Source organism: Colobus angolensis, unplaced genomic scaffold (assembly GCF_000951035.1).
Source record: "Colobus angolensis palliatus isolate OR3802 unplaced genomic scaffold, Cang.pa_1.0 Scaffold1, whole genome shotgun sequence".
In the NCBI taxonomy this organism is placed as follows: Eukaryota; Metazoa; Chordata; class Mammalia; order Primates; family Cercopithecidae; genus Colobus; species Colobus angolensis.
The window spans coordinates 16,618,353-16,630,318 of record NW_012110918.1 but is presented as its reverse complement, the minus strand read 5'-3'; the positions used below and the strand labels follow the sequence as shown (position 1 = coordinate 16,630,318).

Sequence of the window (11,966 nt, the reverse complement as noted above, 5' to 3'; positions counted from 1 at the left end):
TAGTGGCACACGCCTGTAGGCCCAGCTACTTGGGAGGCTGAGGCAGGAGAATCGCTTGAACCTGGGAGACTGAGGTTAGATCCGGCCACTGCACTCCAGCCCGGGCGACAGAGCGAGACTCCGTCTCAAAAAAAAAAAAAAGAAAAAAAGAAAAAAAGAAAAAAAAAGAAACAGGAACGGAGTCACTACGGAGCCCACCAGGACACGGCGTAGGAGCCATTCTTCCCAGATTCATGTAGATAAGCACAACTCTGCCACTTACGTATCTTGCGTTTGTTCCCGGAACTGTGAGAAAGAGATTCCCTCCAGAGCGGCCCAGGTGTCCTCAGGCTGGCTCCAGGCGTCCTTGTGCCGCGGGGCCAGTTCCATACAGCAGTGCAGGACAGGCAGGGTGCCCAGCCAGTGGTACATACTTTTGTCCATGCATCTTTGGCACAGGTTCACCAGGTACAGCTGCCAGCTGGAAGGGAATAAAGATCCCGCAGTGAGCTGAGTTGGCCAGGGAGTCGTCTCCCTGGGGGTCTGGAGTCCCAGTGGGAAGCAAACACCGGGCGCACAGAGCAGGAGGAGCAACACACGTGGCAGAGCAGAGTTTGACTCGCACAGGAGCCACAGAGTAACTCGCACAGGAGACAGGGCTTCCCTCAACCCCCAGCCTAGGGCGTCAGGTCCTTCGCGGGCTCTTGCCGAATCCCCACAACAAACTCCCAGGACGGGGAGCGATCTCAGAGGCAGAGGTCCTGGCTAAGTAGTCAACACGGGGTCCTGCCTGACAGAGCCGGGATTTAAACCCAGGCCATCGGGCAACAGTACATCTAAATATAAAGCAACTTGTAAAATTTATTTTCATTGTTTAGAGACAGTCTCACTCTGTCATCAAGGCAGTGTGGTGGTGCGATCGTTACAACCTCGAACTCTTGGGCTCGAGGGATCCTCCTGCCTCAGTCTCTCAGGTGCTGGAATTACAGGTGCACCACCACACCCAGCTACTTTTTTTTTTTTTTTTTTTTTTGAAAAGAGTCTCACTCTGTTGGCCAGGCTGGAGTGCAATGGCACAATCTCGGCTCACTGCAACCTCCACCTCCCGGGTTCAAGCAATTCTCCTGTCTCAGCCTCCCAAGTAAGTGGGACTACAGGTGCCCGTCAACATGTCTGGTTAATTTTTTGTATTTGTATTTTTAGTAGAGATGGGGTTTCACCATGTTGGCCGGTTATGTTTCCCAGGCTGATCCCGAACTCCTGGGCTCAAGCAATCCCTCCTGCCTCAGTCTCCCAAAGCACTGGGATTACAGGTGTGAGCCATAACGCCCGGTCAAAACAACTTTTTTTTTTTTTTTTTTTTTGAGACGAAGTCTTGCTCTGTTGCCCAGGTTGGAGTGCAGTGGCATGATCTCGGCTCACTGCAACCTCTGTCTCCTGGTTCAAGCAATTCTCCTACCTCGGTCTCCTGAGTAGCTGAGATTACAGGCGTGCATCACCACACCCAGCTAATTTTTGCGTTTTTAGTAGAGAGGGTTTCACCATGTTGGTCGGGCTGGTTTCCAACTCCTGACCTCGTGATCCGCCTGCCTCGACCTCCCAAAGTGCTGGGATTTCAGGCATGAGCCACCACGCCTGGCCCCAAAACAACTTTTTAAATGTAAGGGGTGGGCCCATGAACAATACATGGTGAATCTGCTACAGTCAAAATATATTAATGATTCCTCATACTTTAAACACCGGCACTAACTTTGTACATTGCCTTGCCACCATTCCTCCTCTTTGTCAAAATGTGCAGTGTTTATCTGGGTGTTTTATATTTGTAAAACTAGGCCAGGCACAGTGGCTCATGCCTATAATCCCAACACTTTGGGAGGCCGAGGCAGGTAGATCACTTCAACTCAGGAGCTCAAGACCACCGGGGCAACATGGTGAAATCCCGTCTCTACAATAAATACAAAAATTAGCTGCAAGTGGTGGTGTGCATCTGTAGTCCCAGCTATTCAGGAGGCTGAGGTGGGAGAACCACCTGAGTCTGTGAGGTTGAAGCTGTAGTGAGCCGTGACTGCTCCACTGCAGTCCAGCCTGGGGGCACAGAGTAAGACACTGTCTCAAAACAACAAATAAATAAATGTATAAAACGAAGAGGCAGATGTCGTGATAAGACGTGCTGGTCAGGAAAGGCTGCCTCATGTCATTCTCAAGTTCAAATCGACACACACAAAATGCTGGGAGACTGTGACCATCAGAGCTCAGTGGGGTCTGAGCAGGTCTTCCCACCAAGTCAAAGGCCATCACCTTCTCACCACCAAACATTTCCGGCCCGGGACAGTCACACTGTGTTTCCTGAACTAGACACGGCACAGGCAGGGGCTTCGGAGGAACATTCACGCGGCTTCTGCAGATGTCCTTGAGGGGATGTGTTCAGGCCGGCATCGTGCCACAACCTCCTAAATGCATGCACACAGAGGCTGCTCGTGGTATGACACGAAGCTTCAAAAAGCAGGGTATTCAGTCCGGGCGCGGTGGCTCGCGCCTACAATCCTAGCACTTTGGGAGGCCAAGGTGGGTGGACCACTTGAGGTCAGGAGTTCGAGACCAGCCTGGCCAAAATGGCGAAAACCCTTCTCTACTAAAAATACAAACATCAGCCGTGTGTGGTAGTGTGCACCTGTAGTCCCTGCTACTAAGGAGGCTGAAGCAGGAGAATTGCCTGAACCTGGGAGGCGGAGGCTGCAGTGAGCCAAGATTGCGCCACTGCACTCTAGCCTGGGTCACAGAGTGAGACGCCGTCTAGGGAAAACAAACAAAGCAGGGTATTCAACAGAAGACAGAATATAATAAAAATAAGATAGATGCTAGGAAAAACTACTGCCATGACTACAATGAGTGGTAAAATCACGGGTGGTTTTATTTCTTCCCTGTGTGCTTTCAGTCACTCTAGTCAACCACTTATTTTTGCAATCAGAGAAAATCATTATAATAGCTATAAAAACATTTTAACAAAAAATAATAATACCTCTGAGATGTCCCAAGGATGTGGCTTAGGTCACTGTGAAGCTCATCTGGTGAGCTGGCATCCGAGGACAGGAGGTGACACACCGAGGTCAGGTCGTCTTCTAATAACAAAAACTGAAATTTTTCCACTACAAAAAGGACAATCAGGCCCATTTTCAGTTTACTCCTCATTGGGCAGTCTTTAGGGAAAAGGTCCGCGCTTTTTCTCTCCAGAAATGGTGCCATGTGCTTTTGCAGATATTCCCACAGGTCCTTCTTCACCTGATGGTGGGAGAAGAGGAAGATGCATGAACCGTGAACTTGAATTCATCAGGTGTCCAGAACCGCCCCAGCACCACAGCTAGGGCAGCAGACCCCATCCGTGCCCCCCACCACACCTGCGGGAGCTACAGGAGCAGCCGCGGTGCAGCCAAGACCCTGGCATGAGGGTTCAGGCAGGGCCCCTGAGGCTCACCAGCGCTCAGCTTCACCTTAGAAACAGCTCCAGGCTGGCCTGAAACCCACCCAGGCTGCACCGCAGTGTGGGAAAAGGTGCAGTGAGGGAGGGGTCCCCGTTCCTTCCACTCTCCCTCCAAGGCCAGGGGAGGACTCAGGACTGGTGCTGGGGTGGGGTTCAGATTACAACCAGGAAAAGGAGGAAAATGGGGAGGGCAGGGAAATTACAAGACACGGCGGTAGGAGAAAAGGTCAGAAACTTCTACACATTCCCATCTGCAACCTGGCCCACAGAGTCAAGGGGTCGTCCGGCCGCTAGCAGGTCAGGTGAGGCTCCTGCCCAGAAGGTAGAGCAGCTGGTGGCAAGCCTGATACCTCTTTCTCCCCATACTGCAGAGCGGTCCATGGCTGTGCCTGTCCTTCATAAATCATAGGCTGTCGCACGACAAAATAAAACTGCTGGAACTGGGTGAAGAAGTTGTTGAGGTTGATGGTGTCCCAGGTCTGCAGGATGCTGAAGATGCTGTCCAGCATGACCGTGGCAGCAATCTGCTTGCCCTTCACCAGGTCCTTCTTCATGAAGTCTGTGATATGGTTCATGATTTTCTGAAATTTCCCAGGAGGCCTCATACAAACTATGTCATCGTACTGATGCCAGTCTGAGAGGGACAGAAAGAACGAGAGTCTACCTAAGACCATCAAAACCCTGGAGACCCAGACGTTGGCCTAGAAGGCTGATCATGACTGGCACAGAGATGGAGTAAACGGGCCAGAGGAAGGGAGGAAGGGAAAAGCAAAAACCTGCACACTGACGACAGCCAGACTCACTCCATCTGGCTTCTTATCTGAGGCCGGCCCTGTGCAAACAGACATCCTAGACGTCCCACAGTGATGAGTGGAAAGCCCAGGGTCGTGAAATGCAGCGGGCCTGAGACTTGCAACGGACCTCTAACTGCGTAGCTCAGCAAACTTGATCAATAACTTCCTTAAACATCATCACAAGGAGGTGGAACGTGTCATACAGAAACCACATCCCTCACTAGCAACTGAGCACTGTCCCGGTCAATCACTGAGTTGGTTTCCTCTGTACTAGGAATGGGACACAGCCCCTGGAGGAAGGTGCAGGCTGCCCAGCAGGCACAGATGGCCTCTGGCATGGTGGCTGGCACAGGGCAAGGGCTGAATTCATGACTGTTCTTAAGCTCCATTGCAAACGATGTGAGTGCAGACCTCATTACAGAGAACCCAGTGAGGTCGACTGTAAAATAATTAGAAAACACAAGAGGTCAATGAGATAGTCAGAGGCCACGTGAAGACATACAAACAGAAGTAAAAATCAGGCAGGAACGGGAAGCACCCTGACAGGCCTCCTGAGCCCCCTACTGTGCTTTGGCTCCCCCCCGACAGTTGTCTAGACTGGCAGGCCCACCCACCCCAGCTCTGCATCCCGGGCTCAGCAGGGCTTGCAACTGTTTAGTTCACCTCGGTCATCACCGCCTTGTGGAAGCTTCTGCCGACCTCCGGCTCAAATCCTCTACCACGTGCCTTTTGTTTTGTTTTGTTTTGTTTTTGAGATGGAGTTTCACTCTGTCACCCAGACTGGAGTGCAGTGGCCGATCCTGGCTCACTGCAAGCTCCGCCTCCCGGGTTCACGCCATTCTCCTGCCTCAGTCTCCTGAGGAGCTGGGACTACAGGGGCCCACCACCACGCCCGGCTAATCTTTTTGTATTTTTAGTAGAGACGGGGTTTCACTATGTTGGCCAGGATGGTCTTGAACTCCTGACCTCATGATCCGCTCCTCTCGGCCTCCCAAAGTGCAGGGATTACAGGCGTGAGCCACCACGCCCGGCCACCACACGCCCTTTTAACTGAGCCATCAATGCCACGGCATTTATCAGAGAAGGAATTCCATATTTATATATATAGAATTCCATATTTAAATATATTTATATATGGAATTACTGGACTAAGGACTATTCTCTCAAAAGCTTAAGTTCTCAGAGTACACTCTCTAGCTAGCAAAAATCATGTCTGGCTGGGCACGGTGGCTCACGTCTTAATTCCAGCACTTTGGGAGGCCAAGACGGGCAGATTGCTTGAGCCCACGAGTTTGAGATCAGACTGGGCAACATAGCAAGACCAGTCTCTCCAAAAAAAGTATGAAAAATTAGCCAGACATAGTGGCACACGCCTGTAGGCCCAGCTACTTGGGGGACTGAGGGGGAGGATCAGTTGAGCCCTGGTGGTTGAGGCTGTAATGAGCTGAGATCGTGCCATTGCACTCCAGCCTGGGTGACACAGCAAGATCCTATCTCAAAAAAAAAAAATTATGTTTACAAAAACGAAAAAATAAATACTTTATAAAGTTCTTAGGACTTCTTTGTCCAAGGTGGAATGCCAGGGACTAAATTTACATTCTCCCGTATCTGCCTGAAACAACATATGAACAACATGAACAGTAAAACAACCGTTTTCAAGACACCGGACACCGGGAGCAGGGAGTGGAAAGCAATAACCAGTTGACCCCAGCTCACTTCCTTGAGTTTCAGTGTCACTGTGCAGGGAGGGAAGCCAGGGGAAGCCCAGGACGCCCCAGCTGAGGAGGCAGTGCTGGGAGTCCAGGTGATCAAGAGAGCCCAAGTTTGTAGACAGAGAACTCAGGTGGTGGACTCCTGAGAGAGGCATGGAGGGGCACAGAGGGCTCTGCGAGAAGGGGAGCGCCCACATCTATCGACAGGTGGGCGGAACGGCTGACATGCTGGGGATGGCAGCCAGCAGGAGCCTGCAGACGGGGCTCTGGGCGTCATCTCCAGTCAACCATCTGAAAATCTCGAGAGAAGGGACAAGTCCCCGTGGCCTCCTGGTCACTGCACTTGTCCCTGACCCAGCTTCCAGGCCTTTGCTGCCCCTCTGTTCCCAGTCACAGCCCTTCTTCTGGCTTCCTGTTCTCTCCTTTCCCTTAATTAAAAATCCTTTCCGGCTGGGCGCAGTGGCTCACACCTGTAATCCCAACACTTTGGGAGGCCGAGACGGGCAGATCACCGGAGCTCAAGACCAGCTGGCCAACATGGTGAACCCCCGTCCCTACTAAAAATGCAAAAGTTAGCCGGGGGTGGTGGCGGTCTCCTGTAATCCCAGCTACTCGGGAGGCTGAGGCAGGAGAATTGCTTGACCCCGGGAAGCGGAGGTTGCAGTGAGCCGAGATTGCAGTCGTCTCAAAAAACAAACAAACAAAAAAATCTGCAATTGAGTGGGTAAGTCACACTGAGCTCAAAGGAGAAGCCAACACATCTTTAACCAACCAGGGACACAACCCAAAGTCAGTGTCACTGAACCTCGAGGCTGGGGAGGGGCCATTGCAGAGCAAAGAGGCCCTCACTGCCCAGGCAAAGTCTGTGGTCTCCAGAGAGACGCGTCCAGTACCGCAGGGCTGGCATCCGCACTCCGGAAGGGTGAGGAGACAGCCTCCTGCCACGACTTACCTCCTGAGCCCAAAAGTGAAGATTTTATGAACAGACAGCGGTTGACGTGCTCGCCCTCCTTCTGCTGGCGCTTGTAGATGAACTCAAAATCAGCAGGGCCCTTGTTATTACAAATGACGTACTTGTAAGGAATGTATTTATTTAGGTATTTCTTGGAAATGACGACGCTGCCTTCAACAAGAACGCCATCATGATGTAAGTCTCTGGGAATGAACAGGATACAGTTGGTTATCCAAAATTCCCATCCCGGAAATTTTAGTTCTTCTCAAACACAGCATGGAGTGCAAAGCTACAAATTGATGTGGACCAAGAGGAGGCTTCTAGAACAAGAAAAGAAACCCTGGCAAGGCTGGGTTCAGTGGCCCATGCCTGAAATCCCAACACCATGGGAGGCTGAGGTGGGAGGACTTCTCAAGTTCAGAGGTCAAGGCTGCATTGACCTGTGATCCCACCACTGCACTCCAGCCTGGGTGACAGAGCAAGATTCTGTCTTGGATAAACAAAGCTGGGCACGGTGGCCCAGGAGACTGAGGCTGCAGTGAGTCACGATTGTACTCCCGCCTAGGCAACAGAGCAAGATCCCCTCTCTAAAAAAACAGTGTAATAAAGAAAGCTTACTTAAAAAAAAAAAAAAAAAAAAGGCCCATGATGGAATGTGACACAGAAATGCATGGCCAGGAAGAGTTGTCTGAAATATTCATCTTCCAAAAGCCAAAGAATGTCATCAACTCACTTGATAAAAATTATTTAAAGCCTGGACGCAGTGGCTCATGCCTGTAATCCCAGCGCTTTGGGAGGCCTAGGCAGGCGGATCACCTGAGGTCAGGAGTTTGAGACTAGCCTGGCCAGCATTTAGTAGAAACTCCATCTCTACTAAAAATACAAAAATTAGCCGGGCATGGTGGTGGGCGCCTGTCATCCCAGCTACTTGGGAGGCTGAGGCATGAGAATCGCTTGAACCCAGGAGGCAGAAGCTGCAGTGAGCCGAGATCACGCTACTGCACTCCAGCCTGGGTGACACAGCAAGACTCTGTCACAAAAAAAAAAAAAAGCTGGGCACGGTGGCTCACACCTGTAATCCCAGCACTTTGGGAGGCCGAGACGGGCAGATCACCGGAGCTCAAGACCAGCTGGCCAACATGGTGAACCCCCGTCCCTACTAAAAATGCAAAAGTTAGCCGGGGGTGGTGGCGGTCTCCTGTAATCCCAGCTACTTGGGAGGCTGAGGCATGAGAATCGCTTGAACCCAGGAGGCAGAAGCTGCAGTGAGCCGAGATCACGCTACTGCACTCCAGCCTGGGTGACACAGCAAGACTCTGTCACAAAAAAAATAATAATAATATTTTTAAATACGTGTCACAGGCTAGGCATCCTATGCCTTGCCTGAGGGATTCCTCCCAAGCCTACAGACACGCCCACCTGGTGCAGTGCAGCTCGCAGACATTCCTGCTCCACTTCGGCTCTCCGAGTTCTTCTCCCCCTCTGATGAAGACTTTATGGTGGTCGGGATTGAAGGAGAAGTGCTTAGAGATGATGGCGTGGAAGTACACGGTGACTCCTCTGCCCGGGCTCAGCGTCCTGGTGGAAAACCAAAACAGAAATCTGATTCCCGCGAGATCTGTCCACCTGCCATGCACATGCACGCACATGCACACACACACGTGCACACAGGTACACGCAGTTACACACAAGCACACGCACACGTGTGCACATATCCACCACCTGCCATGTACATGCACGCACATGCACACACACACGTGCACACAGGTACACGCACAGTTACACACAAGCACACGCACACGTGTGCACATATCCACGCACGTGCACAAGCACGAACACACGCACATGCACACACAGGCACATGCACACACGTGCACACACGCACACACAGGCACATGGTCCTTGTGTTCCTAATGCACACTATCACACCCTAGCAAAAATGCAAGCACATCCATGTCTGACACACGACCCCCTATGGGTCGTCTCTTCCCTGCCTCCAAAATGGAGGAAGAAGAGGTGGCCAATCCCTGCCCATCTCTGAAGTGCTGCGGGCAGTGGCAGGAGGCACCAGCAGGTGTCTGAGCCAGAACAGCCCCTCTCCTGAGTTCCAAAAGGCCCATGCCGGCTCCAGGACCCCAGGGGCTATTAGGAAACAAGAAACTGGCACAGGTGCCCGCCCCCATCCACCTCCTAAGTGGCTCCCTTTTCCCCCAAAGTTAAACTTGCCAAAACGGTTGACTAGAAGGGCAGCCTGGATATCCCCTGGGAGTTGTGCGGGGAGAGGGTGTGCCGGGCTCTCAGGCAGGGTCTCCTTGGCTGCCCTGTGGGGTCATCCCTACCTTGCCTTCACTTCCTGGACACCCGCTTTCTGGGTTTTTTGCTCCTTCTCCTTTTTCGCAGCAGCTGCACTTTCATTCTTCCCCTCTGGCTTCTTGGGGTCTTCAGGCTCCCCTTGCTTAGTTTTACCGACTTTTTCTCCAGCAGTAGCCGTCTCCTCCTTGGTCTTGGCCTCAGCTTCCTGGAACAAGGAAGCAAACCCCGATCTTCAAGGCTGGTCTCCACATTTTCTTTTTTTTTTTTTTGAGATGGAGTCTCGCTCTTATTCCCCAGGCTGGAGTGCAGGGGTGCAATCTCAGCTCACTGCAACCTCCGCCTCCCAGGTTCAAGCAATTCTCCTACCGCAGCCTCCCGAGTAGTTGGGACTACAGGCACACAACACCATGGCTGGCTAATTTTTGTATTTTTAGTAGAGACGGGGTTTTACCACGTTGGCCAGACTGCTCTTAAACTCCTGACTTCAGGTGATGCACCCGCCTGGGCCTCCCAAGTGCTGGGATTACAGGTGTGAGCCGCCGCGCCCGTCCCAGCCTCCACATCGACCCCTACAGGGGATGCTTCTCACAGCGGACTGAGTGACCACAGCCCTTCCCTGCTTGGGACCTTCCAGGGCCATTGGGGTCACTAATCACAGCCTCCAGGGGCGCCGCTCTCCATCCTCATTGGTGGCCTCTCCTCCCCCAACTCCTCCTGGGAGCACTGGTGTCCCTGCTGCTCTGGGAACAGGCCCACCCCACACTACCCCAGGGCCCCTGCACATGACCTTCCCATTGTCTGGGGCACATCCCAGACACCTCCGGGACCACCCCTCACCACCTCCTCAGAGAGGCCTTGCCTGGCCACTCGGGCTGTGGGGGGCCACAGTACCGCGGGGCCCACCCCAGTGCCCTCTCCCCTCCCTCCCTCCACGCTCTTCTCACTGCTGAGGTCGGTTTCCTGACTCTCTCTCTCCTCCAGAATGTGAGCACCCCGAAGCCCAGGGCTTTGTCTGAATCACGGCTATATCCCCAGCACTTAAATATTCACTGAATAATTAAATGAAAGAGGGGCAGCCGTGGGCAGGACGAGGGCCTCCTGGAGCCGGCAGGCAGGAAGGAGACGCACCTGGCAGTGTGTTTTGGAAGCAGGAGTGGTTGTTGGCAGCTGTTTCATTCCCTGGATCTTCTTTTTCATTTCCTTCCCGGCCCCTTTAACTGCATTGGCTGGCTCAGCTGCAGCATCAACTGCCTGCAAGACCCCAAACACCAAAGTCAAGGTGACAAAATGGACCAGGGTGACTCTGACATGGTTTAAGGGTCAGTATCTGCCACAAGCCTAGGGACAGGATGGGCCGGCATCCCAGGTGGAGGGAGGGGCAGCCCTCCCACCCCACCCAGGGAGAAGGGCCCAGAGGACACCCTCCCTGGCAGAGAAGCAACGCCAGCACCTTGCAGCAGAGCCCAGGTGCCGAGGGCTCAGTGCCACTCCCGGCCATCTCTCTCGGATGACTCACCGTAGAGGCTGGAGTCCCCGCCTGCTGCCTGGTGGTCTGCGGTTCTGTCCCGGGCTCAGAGCTGCCCCCTTTTGACTCAGGCAACAGGAGCTCCTGGGCAGCATCTTCAGTCCCAGAACGGCCTTCACCAGCAGAGGTGGGGGGACCGGCCCCCTCCTGGGACAGGCCTCTGCCCCCAGAGGGGATGGAAGCGTCCTTGTCCTCCCCTTCTGTGCGGTCCTGGGGTTGGGAGCTGCTCTGAGCCTCACCTCCTGTGGCCACTCCTGCTTCTCCCAAAGCCTGAGCCTGCAGGGGGCTGTCACCCTCCAGTGGTGTGGTGGCTGTGCCCGGGGGCTGGCTCGGCTGGCCAGTCGGGCCACTCTGCTGGGCGTGGCTGTGGGGCAGGGCTGTGTCCTCAGGCTCCGAGTTTGAGAGCAAAGTCAGATGACAGGGGCTGGCCGGAGACAGGGGCAAGGAATCCAGCCCTGAGGAAGCGGAGTTGTTCGGATTCTTTTTCTTCTTCCTTTTCTTCTTTTTGCTCTAAACAGAAAGAGAGACACTCACTTGATTTCTTAGATTTAGTGTACTCTAGCCCACGTTTCCCTCCAACTTTCTCTTCCATTTCTCAACTACATCAAGCTTCGCTCAACCAAAGTACCTAACACCTGTTAGATCTGCAATTATCTGGAAAGAATGAAATTAAGAAACAGAAGTTGGGGATGGGCAGGGTCAGGGGCAAGTGGCCTTGAAGTGCTTTTACCACACTCAGCACGGTCACGGCCAGGCAGAGACCCTCACACAGGCTCACTGCTTATTGGGCATCCACAGACATGGATATTTATTTACAAATTTGAGACAAGGTCTCCCTCTGTCGCCCAGGCTGGAGTGCAGTGGTGCAACCCCGGCTCACTGTAGCCTCGACCTCCTGGGCTCAAGTGATCCTCCCACCTCAGCCTCCTGAGTAGCTGGGACTACAGGTGAGCATCACTGCGCCCAGCTAATTTTTGGTTTGTTTGTTTGTTTTGTGTAGAAACAGGGTTTCGTCATGTTGCCCAAGCTGGTTTTGAACTCTGGGACTCAGGCGATCTGCCCTCCTCGGCCTCCCAAAATCCTGGAGTTACAGGCGTGAACCACCATTCCCAGCTGGTTTTAAAAAATGCTTTGGGCCGGGCGCGGTGGCTCAAGCCTGTAATCCCAGCACTTTGGGAGGCCGAGACGGGCGGATCACAAGGTCAGGAGATCG

The 11,966-nt window shown here is 53.1% G+C and overlaps 1 protein-coding gene across 1 annotated transcript in view; it reads right to left on the bottom strand.

Annotated features, from left to right (window-relative positions):
* The window catches only part of RNF213 (ring finger protein 213), a 148,406-nt gene that overhangs the window by 100,366 nt on the left and 36,074 nt on the right, over nucleotides 1-11,966 (bottom strand). The window contains exons 3-10 of the mRNA XM_011933207.1: nucleotides 10,745-11,263; nucleotides 10,357-10,479; nucleotides 9,255-9,433; nucleotides 8,335-8,493; nucleotides 6,916-7,118; nucleotides 3,808-4,091; nucleotides 2,999-3,258; nucleotides 263-460 (exon numbers count right to left, since the gene is read on the bottom strand). Coding sequence (XP_011788597.1) covers nucleotides 263-460; nucleotides 2,999-3,258; nucleotides 3,808-4,091; nucleotides 6,916-7,118; nucleotides 8,335-8,493; nucleotides 9,255-9,433; nucleotides 10,357-10,479; nucleotides 10,745-11,263 — 1,925 coding nt within the window. The remainder of the gene's footprint in view (nucleotides 1-262; nucleotides 461-2,998; nucleotides 3,259-3,807; nucleotides 4,092-6,915; nucleotides 7,119-8,334; nucleotides 8,494-9,254; nucleotides 9,434-10,356; nucleotides 10,480-10,744; nucleotides 11,264-11,966) is intronic.